This window comes from Lates calcarifer, linkage group LG12, assembly GCF_001640805.2.
Source record: "Lates calcarifer isolate ASB-BC8 linkage group LG12, TLL_Latcal_v3, whole genome shotgun sequence".
Taxonomy (NCBI): Eukaryota; Metazoa; Chordata; class Actinopteri; family Centropomidae; genus Lates; species Lates calcarifer.
In genome coordinates, this window is record NC_066844.1 from 25,376,936 (window position 1) to 25,400,282 (window position 23,347).

Below are 23,347 nucleotides of genomic sequence, written 5' to 3' on the forward strand. Positions count from 1 at the left end.
GTCTGTACCTCAACATGTTTAATATACCAGGACTTGTGATACTTTTTTTTAAAACTCTCTTATATCCTACCTAAACATTTTAACACGGTATTCCTGCAGCTCTTTGCCCCTCTGCCCCCTCCCTTCTCTCTGGATGTGTTTGGAGAGGCTGATCTTGCGCGTAAAACATCCCTGATATTTGAGGCGCTCCAGGGATTTAGCGAGCATGCCCAGTGCGCCCCTCTCAGCAGCAGAGGAAACCACTGGTGCAGCATAGGAGTCATACCAAGCATAGCCTGCGTGTCAGTGCAGTCGACTTACAGCTGGCTGTGAGGAGAACTGACGCTACTCTTTTTCTTTTTTTTATTTTGCTCTTCATCCACCGCGATACGCATAGCCCGTATTTCAAAAAAAGTGTCCTAAACTCACTAGAATAACTGGGGGAATCCGGTTTCCGATACTCTCCGCTGGGTTTTATTTTATTAAGGGGGTTTCTAGAAAACTAAAGTTGGAGGCTGGGCCTTTAGCTTTTTGACCGTCGCCTGTGCGGAGAAGAAAAAAAAAGCTGGTCTTTTTTATTTTTTGTAAAAACTCGATAAATGCTACTAACAAAAATGGACCTGTTGAACTACCAGTACCTGGACAAAATGAACAACAACATCGGCATCCTCTGCTACGAAGGTAAAGTGAAATGTTGGTGGCTGTTTGCGGCCGTTATTACGGTTGTTTTTAAAAACTTGGAAGCGGCCGTTAACGTTAGCGACGCAGTCGATCCAAGTTTTCACTCAAAATACGCTGCTAAGCTTTTACTTTCCACAAGCCTAACGGAGAAAAAGTAGTCGGTTTTAATAACAACATGTTAGTTAGCTGAATTTCTCCTCGACTTAAGCTAGTTTTAATAACTTTACAGCGGTTTAAACGTTACGCCAGCGCACGTTATTTTTCCATCGAGCGTCGTTAACGTTCTAACCGTTAGCAACGTTAGCTTCAAATTTCCATTTCTAACTATTTGCACTTCTTACAGACTGGAAGTGTGTTCATTAGCCTCCGTTATCACTTTCTGTGTTGTTGACTGCTTCCCGAGAGGAAAACTTGGCTAATGGTTTGGGGATCAAAGGCTGAAATAAACAGTCTGTGAGCCATGAGTGAATTTCATGGCTCTCACTCCTGTGGCTGACTCACTCTGTTACTAGTTGCTCAGTTATTCTGATTCTCTGCTCTCTGTTATTCATATCAAGCCTTTCATTCCTCACTGTGATGTTTGTGGTTAAATGTCTGTCTTTAGGTGAATCATATTCTGATAAAGTCTCTCAGGGTTGACACACTGATTGTAATCCAGTAGAACAAGCAAGAAGTTGTCTTTGAAAATCTGTGTGCTTTTGATAAGAGCTGGGATTTCTCTTCTCTTCCCTCTGCAGACTTGAGTTATTTCTAGCATGAGCAGCGTAGGATTTCACATTATGTCATGAACGCACCAGAGCAGGAGCTTTCCATATCTTTGCAAAGTGCCTTTACTTTGGAGTAGTGTAACTCTCCCCTCCTCTCCTCTGCTCTTAGTCCTCACATGTCAGGCGTTGTAATATCATCCAGTTCTTTCTGGGTGATGGTGGTGGGGGAACTAAATGCAAATTTCCTTCCTCTGTCCTTTCCCTGGCTCCCGCTGCAGCACGCAACTCAATCACTGTGACAAAACATTTCTTTACATGTAAAACTGCAGCTGGAGTCCAGTTGAGATTTTCAGATTTGTACATGAACGGAGGCTGATTGTGTCTTTTTTTTTTTTTTTTTTTTTTTTTAAATATGGGAATTCAAAATACAGAAGCTGCAGCAAGACAGAGGGAAAGCATTTTCACGACTGACTGATCAACAGGCTCTCCTCTCTTTTCTGTCTCTCTCTGCTGTGCATTAACCCACCCTCACCCACTGTTAGCAGCTCCTCTCTACCCTCAACATATAATGAACTTGTGACTGAAAACCATTTTGCAGATTTGCATTGGCAGATGGCCAGGTACCATTTATTAGGAGCAGGTAGAGGCAAAAGAGACGTAGCTGCAATACGATGAATTCAGAGATGATTTCCTGACTTCTACGGACACCTCCAGCAGCAGAAGCACACCATGCTTTTTTCCAGTGGCTGAGCATGTGATTAAAGCCTCTTTCAGGGTTTTATTTTAGTCTGTTTCTGATGTGTTCTGTGGGGGAAAGTGTTGTGTGTTACTGCAGGTAAGAATCCTGCTCGTAGGGATTCTGCTTCCAGAGTTTGCTCAGGATTTTGGGTGCACATGTCTTTTCCTTATTAGACTTTAGTGACAGTTTTCTTGCTGCTCACTCTTGTGTGTGGTGATGGTGTAGCAGATAAGACTGCCACTGGACTGGGATTGAAGCCAATCAGAAGGGGGGAGGGGAGGGTGGGTGTCTCTGCAAAGCTGCATCTTTCTCAGGTTTCGTCCTGCCCATCTCAGTGAAGAAAATTACAGGAGTGAAGAAAGAAGTGGGGGGTTGCTTTTTTGTGGTATTTTTAATAATTTTAATACTTGTATATCCTCTGGGTGTCTCTTTGACTCCATTAATTTAGACACAATGCTTTATTTCTATCTCTGGGAGCTTATCTCTGCAGGGTTAGCCCATCTATTTGTTTTTCTTTTTGTGTTGTTTTTAGCTGACTGAGCTAAAATCTGACTCCATGTGCCTCGCGATAAGAAAACAAAGAATAACAGGGAAGAGGGCCAATCGGTAAAAAGAGCGAAAGAAAAGCCCCTCGTGTTTGAACATGTTGAGCCAAGAAGGGGCTGGAGGAGCTTTGTGATATTGTGGCTGTGCTGGCTTGTTATTGTATCAAATACATTCCCTGACAAACGCACACATTCACGGTCATTTATGCTGATACACTGACTTGTGTCGTCGTCAATGTTAATTAGAAAGTGCAGACATGACACTTAAACATTTATCTCATACATGTGCACACACACTGTTATCAGGACAAGTGTTGGGTGTGTTAATGTGGCCTTTTTTCAAACCACCCACCTTCTTATGTACATCAGATTTCAGTCAAGAATTAATGGATCCTTCCAGTTCTCTGTGCAAAACAAATAGAATCAGACTTTGGTGTTTATATGCTGCAGTACATTGAAAGGTTGTTAGTAATTCTAGGTGTCTGAGTCACATTATAGTAGCACTGATTGTGACCTTTAAGTTGACTGAGAAAGTGCTGCTGATAAAAGAGATACGTGATGTTTATTTACAGTATCTGTTCTTCCTTATCTGCCCAGCCCCTATTACCCCATCTGTCCAATCCCCTTCACTCATCTCAGTTCAGGGTTTAGAAGACTCACACCTAGCATTGCCTCGTTGTGTTGCACTCCTCGGTGGATGAATTACTGATTGCATAATATTCAAAATTGGTTTTAAATGGAAAACAGTTCTGGGAATCCATGCTAAGTGATAAATATTACCCAACCTTATTCATGCGTGACACGCACCAGCAGTAGTGAAGTCATGTATTGTTGTTGGCCTTGACATGCTGGCAACTGATGGCTATGATGGCAGGTAGCACAGCAGCAGTGTAGGGCTGGAGTCGAACCACGTCGTCATGCTGAACTGTAGAGCAAATAAAAGTGAATCTAATCTTTGGGGATCAGTATAACACACACAGGATCAAATTATTACATGAACATTCTTACAATAATCGATGAAGAAAGTTTATTGATTTGCCCAACAACACCAAACTGCCTGCATGTGCAGCTTTGTAAACAAATGCTAACTTTAGGCTCCAATTTCCTGCAGTACCACACCAACTGATTGCTCCCATTTAATTTCAAATCACTTTTTCCCCCAACCACATTATTACAGTGATTATACTTGAGGAAATGATTGTTTTTGGCAGTTGATTTGCTTTCAGAGTCTGTTGGAGGATATGTACTGTTTGACCGCCCTGCAGTGTTTTAGCAGTCTGTCCATCTCTTTCTCTGTTTGTCCATATGTTAATCTGTCCCTCTTTCTCCCACTCTCCCTTTTTCCTCTATGTGAAGCCACTATCAGTTGTAGGCCTGGCAGTGACGGGTGCAGGGGAATGCTGACTGTCCTTTTTTTTTTGCTGCTGAGCGGGACAAAATAAACAAGATTGAAAAGCTCCTCCAAGCCACGCACTTCTGTCAGCCTCTCTCCTTCTGTCTGCTCTCCTTTCCTCTCTCTGTCAGAGATCAAACCAATCTAACATCCGGAGATATCGCATCACGTTACGCAGAACTTTGCAGGAGGAGCTTTTTTTGTTTTGTCCTTTTGAGTATTTCAAGCCTTAAACCTCAGTGGACTTAAAAAAATAAAGGCAACCCAGAGGGCCAAGTTCGGCTTACCGAGAAACTCAGCCAAAAATAATCATTTTGCAGCTTTGCAGAGAGAGAAGACGACATGCTATGGCTCATCTTTTTTAAGTATCTAAAGTGGGGGAAGGGTAGAATAAGAAAGGGAAATGGAGAGATAGATAAGTCCACCTCCATTTGTAATCCAATCTCATCCTGACTCCAAGCTGTTTGAAGTTCTGTCAAGACAAATAGGCTTTGATCATGTGGACCTAATGAACTGAGAGAGCAGAGAGGGGGAAAGGAGAGAGTGGAGTTTCACCTCTGTGATACAGCCCTGCTTGCACTGATTGTCTGCTGGTTAACAAGAGAGAAAAAAGAAAAAAAAAACTCATAATATGGCAGGGTTCTTCGTGTACTGAATAAATATGGAGAATAGGTGCTGTATGCCTATAAATTGCTGTACTTAAAGCCATAATTTCTCATATATACGATACAAACTGCAGCAGATTTTCTCCAGCATCAGTCTCATCAGTGATTGTGTGAGTACTTACCTCCTCTCCTTGTTCCAGTCTCTTGATTTGAGGGTAATTTGCTCAAAATTGCTCAAAATGTTTTGGTCCTTTCAAGCATTGTCATTCTGTCCTCTTGCCTGTCTCTGCACATTATTTTGCCTGCAGCAGTGCAAATATTATATTCTGGTACATTTGACTATTTCAGAAACACTAACTCACACATTTTACAATTAAAAGTCTCTAAACCTCTGTCAGCATGTGAACTGAAGATCGCAGCCTTCCTGAGTACAGGATTTATTGCAGGGCTGGGTCGGTTTTAGATAGCTGGTCGACCGTCAACAGTGTTTGACTTCATACGGTCAAATGTCTTATTTGTTTGCAGGGGCATCGCTCACAGATTCACCCCTCGTTGAGCGCTTCACTCCTCTACCTCTGATAAGCTGTTGTGTGCCCTGGACCCTGATTGGACAGTGTGGAGTCACAGTCTCCCTTCTTTTATTGCCACCCCTCTGTCCTGCCAAAAACAATGATGTCACCCTTGTTGCCATGGTACACATTGGGCGAGCAGGAACATGCCAGAGAGAGAGGGAGAGATGGGAGGAGCTGCTGCTGTGTTTCGGAGGCCATGCTAAAACTAAACATATATGGGGATCGTTGGTTGAATGGAGCGCACATTTTGTCACATTACAAAGCCTTTTCAGTGTGTGCGCATGCAGGCTAGTGCCTTCTGAATGACTTAATGATATAAATGTTTTCAGATTGGTTTAAACCGGTTTGTACCCAGATTATATGAGCTCATGCATCCAAAAGTAGCCGTGTCTCTTCCTCCTAAAGGCCCACTGTAATTTACAGGCAACTTCCTCTTTTGTTCAGGACAGCTCAGAAACTGCAGTGAACAAACAGTGCACTGTTGTAGTAGATATTCTTTAACTATTCAAAATAAACACGGCCTATTTAAATCCCAAACTGACTTTGTACATTGGAGGCATAGCAGAATAAGCACATTTAAACCACTACTGTTTGATGATTCTCAGCACTGATTTCTGCAACACTAATGCAGCATAAATAAATAATTCTCCATAATATAATCAACACTTAAATAACATGGGTTTAATAGTTGGTGTTGTATTGCAGGGGATTGGTGTCTAGTGTTATTGACTTGTTTTTTTAGCATGGGAGTAGTTATGGAGAGAGCTGTGAGTTGTGATGGGAGTTTCAGTCTAGGCTTTATGTTTTGTTTGGGAAAAGTCAGACAGATACACGAGGCCGAAGCAGTGGAAAGTCCCCGTGCTGAGACAGAGCCAGTGGTAGTTTTCCTGATTCTCTTCTGCTCTTACTCCCACTCACTGACGACTCAGTAGGCCTTCTGTACCAGGGACTGGAGGGAAAGCAGAGTCAGACACAGAGAGAGAAATAGTTCATACCACACACACACACACACACCACACACACACATACGTATGCAGAACCCATCCACAACTATTTCTTCCAAAATATTCATAACCAGACACTCCTGCTCATGCCAGGGGTTTGTGCCTCTCTCAGCAAACTGTATGTCAACAAAATCCAAAGTTTGAGCTGAAACACAGCCTGTACAGTAAAACATGAAGTAGTTTTTGTGGTCGGCCTGTTTAAAGTGGCAATAAAACTGCTGCCTTCTTCTTGAAAATACCATCATTTTGACTAATTACTATAATTAACATTTATGGCTATGCACATGAGTTGACGGCAACTTCACAGCTGTCACTTCAGTCTCAGTCATCATGTTTGAAATGACCAAAACTATCATCAACTGTTGTTTTAACTCTTAATGAATATCATGTAATATCCCAGTTCTTTTTTGTAATGTACTGGTTTACTAAAATCTCTCCTTGGTCTTTTTCCCTTGCCGTCCTCCCTTCACAGGTGAAGCAGCTTTGAGGGGGGACCCCAGACTCCAGTCCTTGTCCCTATCCTCGTCCTCCTCCTCATCCTCCTCTTCGTCGTCGTCCTCCTCATCTTCCTCCTCCATCTCCAGCCACAGGACAGGTCCTCCTCCCATCAGCCCCACCAAGAGGAAGCTGAACGGGGACCAGGGGGACAGCGACATGGACGACAATGAGCACGTGGCAAAGATGAGCCGACTGTTTGCTGCACAGCTGTGAGTACATACACACACACTCACAGGGCCCCGCACACATTTTAATAAAATCTATTATGGAGACCTCGAAATAGAGCTATTTCCTAGATACTCATTTCCTGTGGTGCTTGTAAAAAATATGGATCTCCAATTTCCTATTACTGCACCGTTCTCTTTCCTGTCTGCCTGTCTTTCTCTTTCACACAAAAATACACACTGTAGGCTGTGAAGAAGCCACCTAACTTCCTAGAAGCTTCATATACACACACAGAAAACTCACTGTTTTTTACTTGTGTATGTAGAGTTTCTGTTGGCCATGTGTTTTGCGGGCTCCTCGCTCGGTGAAGCTGTGCACAGGCAGGCTTTCTCAGAAGTCCCAGTTTGGACTCCAGGGTGCTACGCCAGGTTTAGCTGGCTCCACAGTGTTCTCCTTATAGCCGCAGATCTCTGGAAGCTTGGAAACAGGGACTGCACAACAGAAAGATTACTCACATCTCCAACGTTCCCACATTCCCACTTCCAGAGATTCCAGAGATTCTGGAGCGCTGATTGGTGGTGAAGAACTGCTGGGGCCGGGGGCAGTGGTGTCAGAGCTCTTTCGCTCGCACTCTCTCTCTCTCGGTTTGACTGAGTCAGTCATGGGACTCCAGCCATTGCTATTTATTGCAGAGACAGTCAAGGAGGTGTTGGGTATAGCTGCGCAGTTTTTCATCCATGCTAGCTCTCGGCAGTACGGCCTGTTGCTGAAGACGCAGATAATCTCCAGAGTTAATGGCTGGTGTTGTTTTTATTGTTGGTGACCCACACGGCTGTGAAGTGACACAAGGAAACACAGTAGATGGTACACTGGATACACTGCAAGCCCTGGATTAAGAGTAGAGCACACTTACTGGCAGTGTATGTATGTACCTGAGCATGTGCAGACACACAGATGCATGTGTGGATATACATGTAGCACACACTCATCTGGGTGCACTGGCACATGACCATTTGCACACTTGAAAACAAAACCACTTTCAATGAAATGAAATGAAGCTCTATTTGAGGAACACACTGAAGCATATAGATCATACATTGGTGAATTTCCACACAACCGATGTAACCACAGAAACTGCATATGTGACAGAAATCACTGACTGCTAAATCAAGTTGTTCTAGTGGCACAAGGGGAAGGGTCTTTGTTCCTTCATCTTGTGACCCTCTGGGCTCACATAACAAAGGATTAGCTCACGCGTTGTGACATTTGTGCCGAGTCATGTTGTTTTCTGTCATGGTCGGTGTCGGTGGTGGGAGAATTAACATTATACTCAGTTGCTGCAGCCGAACCAGGCAGTAAATCCATCTTCCCACACGGTGTATTATTCTGTTGTCTTGGTTGTTTTTCACTCTCTCTAAGAGATTTCTCATGCACCATGCGGTTAACTTCTGCATACATTGATAAGCCAACGCTCCTACTCGTGTATCACAAGTTGGATTTTATTTTCTAAGTTGGTGTGCCAAAGTACAATGGGACTCATTGTCATATCAGCTTTCAGTTGGCGTTGCAGTTGTTAGGTTCTGTAAAAATAAAACTGCATGCAACAAAAGAGTCTGTGATGGTTAAGGCTTTTTTAAACTGCTTATTGTAGCATGATTATTCCCTAAAAGTAACCCGTGATAAGCCATAATCCCTTTATTTAATCTTCATTCTAATTATGACCTTGAAGTCATTTGACTCTCGGTACTGTAAGTTAATCTCTGCCCAAGAAAAGTCAATTGCTAGTTGACTTGCTGGAACTTGACGCCAGATTTAGGGCTTTCTAGTTCACAAAGCTTCATCTTGATTTTTTTTTTCATCCTGGAAACCTATATGCCTCAGGGCCATCCTAAAAAGTGTCTTATTTTTAGTCATTTAATTTGAGGTTTCTCTGAGGGCATTCTTTCCCTGGCAAAGGTAACTGCTGAGGGACTTGTTGAAACCTGCAGTCAGAGTCGGCCTCTGTAAAGTTTTCCTCCTCGTTTGAACTGTCGTGTCTGTCCAAAGAACAGTGATTACACTAAAGTGGAGAATGATCGGTTGTTGTTACAGAAAAAGTTAAGCTAAAAATAGCGAGATTAAAGTAAAAAAAAAACAAAAAAAAAACGCCCTCTATAGAAAACTGTGGGCCACTTCACAGTCGACTCGTCTTTATTTAACATGCATGAGCCTTTCTGCTTCATTTAACTCATCTGTCAATTGTAGTAGCAGTGATTAGGCCTAATTTGAAAATGATGGACTTAGTTCTTTGGGGAAAAAGCGAGACAGCAAACCAGAGAAAGAACCCCTGCACCACCCCCCACCACACACACACACACACACACACACACACACACACACACACACACACACAGTTTAGATGTCCAGAGATGGTTATCTGACACCGTTCTAGCTGTTGGATTTTGCTGGCTGCTTCTGTCTGTGTAGCTTGTTTTTGTCTGCACTGATTGCTCTGCTCAGTGTTGACTGTTCCTTTTGTGTTCACTCTCCTTTTTTCTTAAAAAACAAAACAAAACAAAACAAAAAAAGACAAACTTTTTCTCTGTTCTTGCTTGAATGGCAGCTTCCCCTGCCTGTTGACTGTATCAGTTGCTAAATAATGCGTGTTTGTGTCGAGCTGCTCATCGTTGGCTTCCTTTTGTCTGTAAGTTCAGTCATATTTGCAGCGAGCATTGACAGACAGACACCTGACACCTTAGACTTGGGGCGGGGCCATGTAGGTGGAAGCTCAGGTTTCCTTTGTTGTCCAATCAAAACTAGATGAAGTCAGAGGGAGGAACAGCCGGGGTGAGAGAAAGAAAACTCTGACCAAACTCAAGCTTTTTTTAACATATATGAGACACTATTAACAGGCAAGATAAATGGACGGCCTGTGCTTTTCTCATCAGCCTGTGCATTTAAAAATGTGGTTGTGAGTATATTTTTCTCACAAGTCTAATTGTTATTAGGATTTTTTTTCTGCTGTGAAGTCAGTTTAAACTCTGTCAGTAAGGCAGCACAGAGAAGTTTATGGCATGGTAAATTCTTCACATAAAGGTCTAATTGGAGATACTGGCAGTTGGAGTGGCAGGCTGATTTGTGGATGTGATGTGTGTGTCTGAGTCGGCATGTGTTTGTGCAGGTATGCACATGTGTCGTCGTGTGTGCTGTCTGTACATGCGTGTGTGCCTGCCCATCTGTGTGTGTGTGTGTGTGTGTGTGTGTGGTGAGTGGGCTCCTTGACAAGCAGCAGGGGCTACGTTCTCATTTTCTCTGAGGAGTAGGAGGAGTCTTGAACAAAGAAGCCTTATCCTGTCTACTGGAGCCTGCGGGCTGGAAGCTTGCTGCTGCCTGCTCGCCTGCCCGCCACTCTGCAGTTGTAGACCCACGAGCATAAAAGTCCTCTTGCTCAGCTGTTTCATTCCTCTTTAAAAATAAGAGCCAGTCACAGAGAAAGGTTTTGTATAGGCTTTTAATTGGGGAATATAACTGCAGGGAAAGTGTATTTGCAGCAGCCAGGTTACATGTGACTCCGATTTCTTCAGAACATACAAGAATTAAGAATTTATTGTCTTTTGTTACAACCATATTGTGTGTTTTTTGTTTTGTTCTTTAAATTACTATTAGCACATAATTACTGAGTATGAATGGTGTAGTCACTGCTTCCTTTTTCATGTTCTTCTTGCCCTTAGTCTTTTCTTTTCACATCATTATTTGAACTGTTGAAAAAGTCAGACACATGTACAATGATTCAGAAGTCTGAAATGAAGCTACGTGCTTGTAGCAGTGTGTAATCTTTCACTTGCCATGCTGCTCTGAAAGGTAATGGTGTAGATACAGAGATAAAACTCAAGTTAGTTTGGTGCACTAAGTACTGTAGCATACAGAAAGTGCAGCTGCTTTTTACTGGGAACTTCATCAGTAAGTTGTTCTCATGGAAGTTTCTCCAGAGGCCAAATGGGGAGAAAATAAGAGAGAGGAAGAGTCTGTGTGTGTGTGTGCGCGTGTGTGAGCGTGGCCAAGGCTGGTGAAGTCATTGTTACCCTCTTGTTTTACATGAGACTATTTATGTAGTGTGTGAACATGTGAGGGAAGGAGGGATAGCATGTGGTTGTTGCTTTTTTTCTGTGTGTGTTCACATGTTTTCTTTGCCTTGTTGTTGTGGTTGTTCCCATATCCGATCTGTCCCAGCTTTGATAACAAAGGATTTTCTTCAGTTCTTTTTCTCTGCAGTCAGTTAACTGGCAAATATGTGCTCGATTTCTATCAGTATTTCTGCATGAGTGAAAATCTGGAAGATTTAAAACGGCTGTGCCAAGATCTGCTTGGAAATGGTGTGGAAAGTCTGTCTTACTTTAGCTGCTCAGATCTAAGATTTAACATAACCTTTTCATTCATTTTATGTAACATTTTATAGTGAATGTTATATGTCAAGAAAGATCACTTGATTTCTAACAGCAGTACGTAAGTGTTACCTGTTCAGGTGTATTTCCTCTGGGTTTCTCTGGGCTATTCTATTCTAAGGATGTAAGTATTATCACTATCTTCTCCTCAGTCCCATTACTGCAGTGGGTAAACTTTGTTGAGATGTTTGTATACTGTCTATACATATTCTGGGTAAGTCCTGTGGCTCATTTTCCCTGTGTGTATATATCCATTTTGTGGGTTTGTGCAGACCTCGCAGAGCTTGGGCCTGGTTGTAACCTGTGGTTGAGCCTTCATCCTCCTCCTCTGTGTTTTTTCTTTTTTGTCGTCCTCTCCTCTCTACGCCCTGATTCTTCCCAGATGTTTCCTGTGTGTATCTCTCTCTCTCTCTCTCTCTCTCTCCCTCTCTCCCCCCCTCTCTCCTCTTGCTCTTTCTTTATTTATTTCTTAAAGGAGTAGGATATGAACCTCTGCCCAACCAAAGATTTGTAGTGAGGTTTTCTCTGAAGACTCTGGAGCACAATTGTGAGAAAAAGCGTGGAGCTTTTATAGCTCCGGTATCTTTGCCTCAAAGTAAAATATAGCTAACTCACCAAATTGGCCGTCTCCTACAGAGCTAAACCTGGCACACTTATGAACACATAACTGCATTTTTAAAGTTCTCACTTCATATATTTATATTTTTTAAATTTGTTCTCCATTGTGGCAAATTAGGCAAGTTAGCACATACAAAGCTGCTTGTTACACCAGCAACAACATATCACAAATTTTTATATTTTACAAGAATACAGAGCTACAGCTGTTTTTTTTTAAAGTCATTCAAACACATGATCACAGTCATGATCTTTAACTTGAGGTTAACTTGAAGACAGGGTGTCATGTGAATGGTTACTTAAAAAGCTGTACTTAATGACAGATCCAAGTAGTGTAATATTGTTCAAGATATATGACTATATCATTTATGTATTGAGGGCTGGACTCTCCGGGTTTTAAATTAAGGGATCGTTCAGTGTGCGCCCACCACAGTGGCTACCACTAATGCCAGGCTGCACATAACCCAGAGCTCTAGTAAAATAGAATCAAATAGATATCGACTCCCTATTTCATTGTGTCAAGCTATCCATTCTGATGTCTTTCACGCGGTTCCTATTTTCAACTGGAAAAAGATCATCACCCCTCTCGCTCTTTGTACTTTAGATTGCATTCAAAGGTGCTCCACAGGGAATCCAAAATATCAATTACTCTCAAACATGTTGTTTGGTTTCAAGATGATTTCCAGATAAAGCAGAATCTTCTGACCTGTGAAAATACAGTATGTCTCACACATCAAGTTAAGAATATGATGAGTAAAACAAATGGTCAAACCAGTCAAACAGGGTCTGTGTCAAGAACAAATATTATATCAAAATGTAGTATGTTAACCTTTGTGTTCTAACGTGCAAAATATTTCACATATTCCACTAAGTTTACACTTTAATTATTATCAAAAAATTGCTGACTAAGACTTAACAAAGAGATTCTGATTGACAGTTCTCACTAATATTTTGAACTTTTGAGCAACAAAAGTCTGTTTTTTAAATACCACAATGCTACAGAATGGTGTCTTCCCCTAGAAAACCATGTTTAGCAAAGTGTTAAAGGAAGATACATCCACTCCCTGTTATGGATTGCTTTTGCTGTCAGAAGAGTTCAGTCTGGTTGAACAGTTCAGTCTAATTGATTTGACCTGCGAAAAATTAAGACTCACCAATATTCAGCCCGTTAGAGAGTGAGGCATGGGGCTGACTTCTCCTCAACAAAGGCAGACGTTTCATTTTGTCCTCCGGCCTACTTATGGAGGAAACCGTATTTAGCCAGAGCTGGTAAAATCTGCTGGGACAGTCACAACAGCAGGCACAAACAACAGTTCTGGTTATAAATGAGAAGCCTGCAGTGAGACTGCTAGAAATTAGAGCTTGTTTGGTTTTTGAGTAACTGACTGTTTTCTCTATCTACACATTGTTAAATCTCATCTCCTCTGTCTGTCCCACCTCAGTGAGCTGCTGTGTGGTGTTTACTCCATATTGATACTCAATCCAAAAGTGATTAGTGACCCTGCGAACATTTATTATTTATTTATTATTGTCTTTTTTCCACAATCTCCACTCCTCCTTGCCTCCTTTTTTATTCTGTTTTTTCTCGTCTGTATCCCTTGCAGGTGCCAAGTCTCAGAGGTCTTTACTTTTCAAAGGCTTTCTCCCTCAGTCTCCCACTTTTAGCTCTCATCCTCTTCCCTAGCCCCAGACCTGGCAACCCTCTCTCTTCAGTTCTAGCCCTCGTTACCACCCCCATGCCCATCTCTCATGTGTAGCCCTCGCCATCCGCCCTCTCTATCCTCTCCCTCTTTTCCCCAGCTGCGACCCTAACGATAATTGAGAGGTGAGTAAGAGAGACAAAGACACAGAGTGGGGTTTTGAATGCCTGATCCCTGGCATGAATTGTGGTCCGGGGGTTTGGTGGGCAATCAGGCGAGGGGAAGGCGGGGGCGGCGGTGGATTCGACAGCTACGCCATTCATTGGTCGGATTTGTTGATCCCGTTCGCTGGCTCCTACGACGGCCCCTCTTGTGTGAGGATGTGGGCATGTCTGCTCTTTGGCAATGATTAAAGTTTGGAACAACTTCCACAACCTAACTCAAGACCCAGCTGCTGGGAGGGGATGAGAGGGAGTGAGAGAGACCTTTATCTGTTTGCCTTTTAGCTAATCGAGGTTTGTTTATAATTGCAGATAACAGAGTTATACAGGAGGACTTTGGTTTGTAGCATTTGATTAAAAGTTTACATTTTCTTCAGCATCAATTTAAACACACTTTGAGCATTTTTTCTGTTATTTTTATGAACTGATTTTTATGTGATTAGCTCCACAAAACATTTATTATAGTGTTTGATAAAGAAAGAAACTGAGAATTGATGCCACTATGGGAAAACATAAAAGCTTGTTGGTGAGCTGTCGGCCAGGGTTTATGTAAGAGCTGCCAAGTCTCTCCCTCTTTAACCCTCAGGAAGTTTGCAGCCGATTGTGAGAGAAAAAGAAGAAAAAAAGACAAAGAGAGAAAAAAGGAGAGGGGGGGTCTCTGGTAATGTAAGCTCTCGGCACAAACGAAGGAAACTACCGACCTCACTCTTTCTTATCGTAGAGGTCCGGACCATTCACATGCAGCAAACCCCCTCTCCTCCTCGCTGCCCACCCACCTCTCCTCAGCCTTTCCTCTCCCCCTCTCTCTGTATTCTGTGGAGACTATTTATTTGTGGAGGGACGGTGCTGTGGGCTCCAGATGCTTGACCCAGCAGTCAGGTTGCCTGGTCACATGGATCTACAACTGTTTGCCTGAACTTGTTGTTTTGCATCCAAACAAACCTTAAAGGGCTGCTGCGGCTTTCTTCCCTTGAGCGAGTCTGCTGTGTATTGTCTTTCAGACTTTTTCACATGGGTGGGAAATGCCTCCACATGGTATCTGGTGAAGAATAAAGACGGGGATTTCATGTTGTGTCCTGACCACCATTGTTTGAGTGGTAGTTTACTTAGAATAAATTTAACTGCTGTTTCCCAACTGAGGCTTCATTGTCTATGTATAGCCCGTATATCAGTGTAGAAAGGAGGAAGTCAGTGTGTGTATGTGTTGACATATGAATGGATGTGCGTAAGCATGTGGGTGCATGGAGCTGGAGAGAAAAGAGGAGATAGCGAGAGGCCAGTACAGTAAATCTTGCTCCCTGTAACTGGGCCTCAAATTGGTAGGAGGGGAGTGGAGCTGCAGGAAGGGTGTAATACACAGATACACACACACACACACAGACCACATTTGACGCACTGAGCAAAATAATTGCTACCTGTTAAACTGCAAGCAAGTGTGCACCGTATCAGGCATAACCACTTCACTGCATTATCAAAGTCATTATCATCAGAGCTCGCAGCTGGGGGGAAAAAAGAGAGGCCAAAATCTGTGTTGTGTTAAACTGTCGTTACTTTAATCCCTTATCCTTATCGCTGCTTTTTCAGTGATTAAAACATGAGCTCACAGTTTGGATAGAGCAGGATTTCTTTGTGGTGGGAAGTAATTCTCTTTCATATGGAAGGTTTGTGGCCAGACTACCTTCTTTGACCTTTTGTATTCAGCTCATGGTTGCGATTGTGAACAGTGAGTCAAGGGAAAGAAAACATTAAAAAAAAAAAAAAAAAACATTAAGATGTCAACGACAACTTTGGCAGATTTAATCAAATGTCGACATGCGTCTATGCCGCATTAGCACTGCAGGATTTCCCAGGTTTTCATCTGACAGCAGTGAGCCCAGCTGGCTGCAGGCTCACTGGAGAGATAAAGTTGATTTGCGTACCGAGGAAACCACTTTAGGGCTTTGAACTTCGTGCCCCTTTGCCCCTCTGTGCAAGGATACATTTGGAGTCCATCCATGTTGGATAACGTTAGTGTTCCTTCCTCCTTCCTGGCAAAGAGAGTGTGTGTGTGTGTGTGCGTGTGTGCGTGCGCGCGCGCGCATGTGGTCGTACAAACTAGTCTTATCAAACCCTCCAGCAATCTGAGAAGTAAGAGTGCATGTATGAGGTCAGTATTAATAGCATCTGCTGGTCCGGCAGTGTTTGACACAGAACCCCTTTTACAATTATCCTTTTGTTAATCTTCTCTCTTTTCACCCTCATTTCATTCTCCCTCTCTCTCTCTCTCTCTCTGAAGCCCTTTTTATCTCTGTCTTTATTTGTCTGTCCATTTTGTACATTTCCACTCCATTTGCCACCAGTGTTCCCTCATCTTGTTTTGTTTTGAGCTCAGCCCTCACACCGAGATTTTGTCATTTGATAGGAAGTTTAATTTTGGACTCAGTATCGTGTTGGTAAAATAAAAAGATGTTTTGAACCCCAGGTCTAGTTTAATAAGGATAGTATATCCGGATCAGTATAATGCTATCACACCCCGACCCTTGTGTGAATTAACGTGGCTCTTTGTCTCTTCCTCTCTTCCCTCCATTCCCCAGGAAACCTAATGGAGACTATCGCAGCTCTCCCGTCTCTAAGGACCGGAGCCGGAGCCCCATCGAACGCGTGGTGGTGCCCAGCGGCCTGGGAGTCCACAGCAACCACCTGTACAGTCACGCCCACCACCACCACCACCACCTGGCCAGCTTAGCCGGCATGGACCAGCCACTGGCGCTCACCAAAAACAGCATGGTGGAGTCGGCACGTAGCAGCACAGCAGCTATGACCACAGTGCCGCACACAGTCAGCGCCGTGGAACGCCAGCAGGTAACATGCACATCCTGTTTCTCTGGCCCCAACACTGACTGCATCTTTTCGCAAATTGTCGGGTAAAACCTCAACTCCTGTAGGTCCCCCTCATGATGTGACTAATGTGCTTTCATCAGCTTCGCTCCTTGGTTGGTCGGGAGTAGAAATTTCCTGTTTGGTTTGTTAGCCAAAAATGTTTGAAAGCCCTGGTGGTAACTGAATCATTCCCTCTCCCTGAGACTTCAAACCTCTTTCTGGATCCTCTTATTTACTCTAATATTCCACACTTTTTTCTGCATTTCTAATTCTGTTCTCTATTTTTTTTTACTCTTCTTGTACCTTCTCTGAACAGCTTTTGTTTTTTTCTAAGAGTGGATATTAGGGCTTTGTTTAGATGTACCTTTAACGTTAACTTTTTGGTCTTTGTGTTTCAGAATCGTCCTTCAGTGATCACATGTGCTCCAGCCAACAACCGCAACTGCAACCTGTCTCACTGTCCAGTCTCCCACAACGGCTGCTCAAGCCTCACTAATAACTACAGGAGAATCAACAGTGAGTGCACAGACAGACACAACATAGTCCTCTATATTCTCAGTATGTCATATCAGTAATATTTTTCTGCACTTGGGTTTAAGGAGCAGTGACGAGCAAACCCGATATCTCAATAATTCATTTATACTGATTATTACCAGGTGACCTATATTGGGTGCTGTTGTCTTTGAATGTGGTTATAATTTTGGGAACAAAAGGAATTTCCCATCCAGTGCATTTTGTGGGAAACCTCTCCGCGAGAGCAAATTACCCTCCAGAGAAAACACAGCAGCTCATACTCTCCACATTCAGTCTGACTTATATAACTAGTGATGCTAAAAAAAAACATCCCAATTTTCTGTCAGCGAGTCTCAGCATTTCTGTTTATAGCACATCAATTGTTGGGATGGAGCTACTGCCTTGTCTGTTATCTCTGTACTCTGAGTCGCTTGAGGCCTCAGCCAAACACACGTCTGTTTTATTTGTCCTGTCTGTGAGTGTCAGTCATGTTTTCTGTGGGTTGATAACTTTACTGTGGCTGTTTTTATGATCCCAGTGAAATCCCTATGATCTCATTGAGGTTAACAGTGAAATTTAAAACGGTGATTTCATATTAAAAAAACTGCAATGAAAAAGTGAAGTAGATGTTGGAGTTAGTATTTTTCCACTGACCTAAAATGCACATAACCAGTGTTTAAACTGATGTTAGGCAATAAATAACCCACTGCCCCATTATACAAGTGAGCTTTAGAGATGTTTCTCATTTCTAAAAACTCCCTCTCGCTTTCTCCCATCCTGCCTCTCTCAGCCAACACAGCCTGTGACCCAGTGATTGAGGAGCATTTCCGCCGCAGTCTCGGGAAGAACTACAAGGAGCCCGAGCCCGCCGCCACCAACTCGGTGTCCATTACGGGCTCGGTGGACGACCACTTCGCCAAGGCACTGGGCGAGACCTGGTTGCAGATCAAAAATAAGGGGAGTCCCTCGTCGTCCAGCAGCAGCCCGAACTCCTCCCCCGACAGTCACATGGTCAACCACAACCACTCCCCTTCTGTGGTCTCCTGAAGGAGGGGGGAGGGATTTTAGAGGGATTCGTCCCCGTTTTTTCCCCCCCAGCCCTCCCAATCATCCCAGCTCCAACATCCATGCCCCCCCCCCCTCCTCCCGTCCCCGTCACTCCTGGTCTGTCACCAGCATCCCAGAGGGAATGCCTGCCTGCTGGTCTGCTAAAACACCCACAACTCTCAAGCCTGCTATCTGCCTCTATGCACTCATAGAGGATCAATCAAGCAATAACAAAATGGTTGTTTTTTTTCCCACTTCTGTCCTCTGGTATGCTAATGCCAGACAATAATCAGTAATGAGTGGTGAGGGCTCGACTTGGGGACTGACCGGAGCATCAAGCTGCTCCTTCCATTCATTCATCATCCCTGCATATCAAGCTTGGAGCTGAGCAAGTGTCTGTAGTTATATGTACATAAAGAGAGAGAGGAAAGGCGGTGTTTTAATTATGAATTTTCTTTTCTTCTTTGTTTTTTTTGTTTTTGTTTCTTTAACAGTAGTTTTGTGTACTGCTTCTGCATTATGAGATGCCTGACATTTGTTAGAAAAGATAAAGACAGAAACACTTTGGAGACAATAATAATCACAAACCACCTGACTGTGCTACCAAAGAAACCGTAGACGCTGATGTTTATCGATGCCCCCCATCAAAAACAAAACAACAAAAAGCCATCTTGTAACCCCCTCTGTTTTCTCATCATCCTCTCACCTTCCTGCTCTCTCCCTCTATCTCTCTCCTGCGTACGTGTTCAGGTGATTTTGTTACTGTATGTGTATACTGAAGCGATAGACTTGGTCTGATTTGCACTACTGCCATAGAGGGTAAAGATTGGCATGTCAATATTGCAACCTGGCACTGCACACACTGGGACTGATAAAACTGATTCTGACGCAGACTGATAAAATTCCCATGAGCTCCCATTAACAGCTATTTAAAATTTACTGGGCATGACTTCATTCAGGCTAAGACAACACCAAATACAAACCAGTGGGGCTGGGCAGTACAAAATGGTTGAGATATTTGGATGCCATGTGACCCAATATAAAAAAAAATTCTCACATAGAGAGGGGTGGGTGAAAAAACTTTGCTTGTATTGTCACTTCTGTCAGGATTGACTGTCTGAAACCAAGCCATATCCTAACTGTTGATTCATCACTGGTTTCTGCCTGTGTAATTAATATTACCTTTAACTAAACCAGTCCCTCCCCACCAGCACTTGACAGAGTATCACATTGAAGTCACACTCTCCATCTTAAGGGGAGAGAGGTGAATTTAAAGACTTTTTTATAGCAGCTTCACAGTATTGTCTACAGTCGCCATCGAAGGTGCGAGGAAATATCCAAGCAAGGCAACTTAAATTCACTCCACTTACAGCTTGTAATAATGTGTGTATTGGATGCATTGACCAGAATGTTTCCTCACCCACCTTTCTTCACCATTCTGTACAGATTTAATTAATTTAACTTCATTAATCCTCAGTATTTAAAATATTACCGTGGTACTGCCCTGCCCGTACACAGCTGGTGTGTATGATGAGCTACACATACATCCAGTTTGTGAGTTAGCTGATTGGTATCGGCTTTAATAAATATATTGCTGCCCCAACAAAAACACACAACTACTTCACCTGCTTTAATTGTTGCATGGTGATTTTTTTTTTTCTTTTTTACGAGCACAGTCAGGTTATCAGATCAGTCAACTGTGGTGTCTATGGACATCACAAACCATGATGAGACGAGATTAGGGCTGAAAACAAAGTCGTACAACCTGCAGTGTGTTGGAGATTGGTCTCTGCTGAACAAAGTGCATTGATGTGTTTCACAGGCTTAACTGCTGACAGTGATGAGGGGATATATGACGCTGCACGTCACTTTGTGGTTGAAAGAAAAAAAAAGTCTGGTTTCTCGACCGGGGGAGAGAAGATTATTCAGATCTCTTCAAACGCGCCTTTGTTTTTGTAACTTCTTTGAACACGGGTGTTGTAATTATATTTGGCTTACACCCTGCTATCCCTCCCTTCCTCCCTCCCTCCCTCCTTCCTTCCCTCACCTACACACTGTGGTTTGGTAGATTTCTACAAGGTTTGAAGGGTAAACTAATGCTTTTACAGATGCATGTTTTTTTGTTTTGTTTTTAATAGCTGGTATCTATTAGTGTTTTTAAGCATTTCAATCTTAACTGCTATTAGCCTTTTCATTCGGACGTTAGTTGTTACTTCTTTTGTTGTTAGTAACGGACATAGACACTATACACTCACTGCTGGGTCAGTTGTACTCCATATTATTATTGTTATTGTTATTATTACAATTTTGTATTTTTGTTTTCCATTAATATCAGTATGGTAACAAACATCTATAGCGGGACAGCCTCCGGACAGGCTCTGTTTAATGACGACAGCTGCGTCTCTCAAACCATCTCGGCATCACAGTCGATTCGCTCGTTTCCCTCAGCGGAGCGGTGATCCGGCTCGTGAGGAGTTGGCTTTGGGATACGCAGCCCCGTTAAGGTTTTCTTAAGATGTTGATCCATCGGTGGTACAGGATGCTACAGCCTTCAGCGTGACTGAGCTGAGACACCAAATTGGCACAAATTAGTCCACAGGACCTTGTTTCCCACAAAAGGATCTTAGCCTGAGGTAAAATAAAACAACTTTATTCTTGTGAATCCTGCAACTCTTGCTGTAGTCTAAAAACTACTTGGTGGAGGACAAGCTAGCAGGCTAGGAAGCTTTCTGGAAACAAGGTATTGTTTACGGTAAGAGCTGGTGACGACGGCTCTCAAACAAATTTTTGACCCTTATAAAAGTGTCTTAAAATAATCACACCAAGAATTATTTTGTACTTTCAAAGAGCAAAAAATAACATCACAAAAATAGCACAAGAAAACATTGGCGAGATGCTAGCGAACAAAACAACACTTGGTCAGTGGTTATCTGGATTTATGGTGTGCTGTCAAAGCTCTCTCAGCCCTTAGCAGTCGACTTCTTGTGTCCTGACTTGGTGTCCAGACTTTTTTTTTTTGTATTTCAGTGCTTTCTTTTCTGAACAACATTGTATTGTTGCTGCGGTTAAGCTAGACTGCTGCAGTCTGAAGAAATGAGTTTTACACTATAAAAGAGCCTGCGCCAAGGTGGCATACATTCCTCCTATCGGGAACTTTGTACAGGCCTCATACACACTCAGTATCTCCACTTCAACAGAGCTAATCACCAGCCAGGGCCACTTGTCCCAGAGCTCCCTGCCAACAGAGTTGCTTGCATCTTTTACTGGAATAACAAGGTGTCCACAGTTGTTCTTTTTGGCCACAATGGAACAAACAGTGCTATAAAAATTTTGAGGACATTCAGAGCGTAGAACTGGGGTTTGGGGAAAAGTAGTAAAGGTACAGAATCATTTCATGTCTCTGAGCTGAGGTTTACACGTGATGAGGTTCATATTTGTTTGGTTTAGGTCAATTGATGATGATGATGATGATGATTACTACATCCATTACAGAGTTCTCCACATGGAACATCAGTGTTCTAGAATGTCCACACATTCCATCTTCACCTATCAGAACAGATGTGACGCAACCCGAGCTGATAGTAAAAGTTATATAACCCCAACATTTTGAATGACAACCCAACTGCCAGTGAATTAAAGGGGGTGCAGAGCTTCAGGAGCTGAGCTTCTGTTAGCACAGTCTGTGAGCCATAGGACGTTCAGCTGCCACTCAAAAGTCTTTTCACAGTGACTCCTCCTCCTCCTCTCAGATTCAGTTGACCCTGATTAAGATTGGGTGTAGTTAGCAACTTGCTAGAAAACACGAGGGAAAAGGGCATGGTGTCCAGTCAATTGTTTTTCTATTATTATTCTTTCTCATTATTATTTTTCACTACCACCCTGTAGGTAGGAGGCTCTCTTTCTGCTTTGGCACACACTCCCTACACACTGTAGGAAAATCACTTAATAAAAAATACTTTTTTATAATAGGTAACTATAAGACCATCATTACGCTGTGCGTAACGAATGTACAGAGAAAAAAATCGTAGGTATTTTTTGAGGAACAATTAATTTGTTAATGATATGTAGCTATTTAATTGTTGTTTTTCCCTGTCCTTATATTGTAATCATTGCATTTTCTTTTTTTGTGAAAAAAGTTGATCTTTTTTGTTTATAGAGTTTGTCTTGTTAGAGTAAAGGTTCAAGTGCAGGAGCACAGTAAACGTATGAAACCACAATAAGCCACTGGTGTGTCGGTGACAATCGCTACTTCCATTGGTCCCTGATGTTCTGCAGTCGTTTAAATTGTGTTCGATCGTGTGACTTCTGAGACATTTGAACAAAAGTTTTACTTAGGAGCAAAGACAGTTTGTCCTTTCAGCAGGCTCTGGATCAGTTAGCATGCTTTGCATCGATGGAACAATGATTTTTCCCACTAGCCCAGTGCATCTTGTCGGCCATTTCTTTTTAAATGTAAAAATTAGTCATGGGCTAGCAGGCAGGTAAAATTTCCAGCACTGCATGTAAGCAATACAAATTGTGGGTTTTGAAAGTCTTTTGATGACTGTCTTTGGTTTACAGATGGGAACTGAGCATCAAGTAAAACCATCAGTCCATTCAAGAACATTTGTCAGATTGGTTTAACTTGTCTAGCTCACTGAAATCATAACACTAAAGCTTAGCTGATGAAATCTGAAAGCATATCTCAAGTTCATCTGCTTCACTGCAGAGGCAGTGAGGCCAAGATGAGCTACGCAGCGAATGCGCTTTGGGGATGTCACGGTTCCCATCTGCAGAGGCCATTTTGCATCTGTAAACAACATGAAAATTGTGCAGATAAATCAAAGAGGAGTTGGTCTTTACTCTGACTGTACCACATTTTCCAGGTCCTTTTTGAAGTGGAAGTAGCATGTACTTAGTGGTAGTAATACTCTGAACTGTTAGAAAAAAAAATTGTATCAAAAAAACAACAGTCAATTTGTGGCTCTGTGTCTCCTTCTACTAAAAAGGTTTTGGCAGGCCACCTTTTTTGTACGTAAAGTAGCCTTGATGAACAATAAAGTGCTTTTAAACCACCATCTGAGTGTGTGGGCCTCTGTCTTGTAACTGTTTTGGTGTGTTTGTGGTTGTGTAGCAGCTAAGCCAGATGGTATAATAAGTGGGT

The 23,347-nt window shown here is 42.6% G+C and overlaps 1 protein-coding gene across 2 annotated transcripts in view; it reads left to right on the top strand.

The window, feature by feature from the left end:
- The window catches only part of vgll4b (vestigial-like family member 4b), a 37,411-nt gene extending 14,152 nt beyond the window's left edge, over nt 1–23,259 (top strand). The window contains exons 1-5 of one of the 2 annotated variants that reach the window (XM_018686877.2): nt 231–660; nt 6,698–6,932; nt 16,359–16,626; nt 17,043–17,160; nt 17,948–23,259. In XM_018686877.2, coding sequence (XP_018542393.1) covers nt 579–660; nt 6,698–6,932; nt 16,359–16,626; nt 17,043–17,160; nt 17,948–18,204 — 960 coding nt within the window. In that variant the 5' untranslated portion in view covers nt 231–578 and the 3' untranslated portion in view covers nt 18,205–23,259. Of the gene's footprint in view, nt 1–230; nt 661–6,697; nt 6,933–16,358; nt 16,627–17,042; nt 17,161–17,947 lie in introns of those variants that run through there. The other variant, XM_018686878.1, reaches the window with a different exon arrangement.
- The last annotated feature ends 88 nt before the right edge of the window (nt 23,260–23,347 follow it).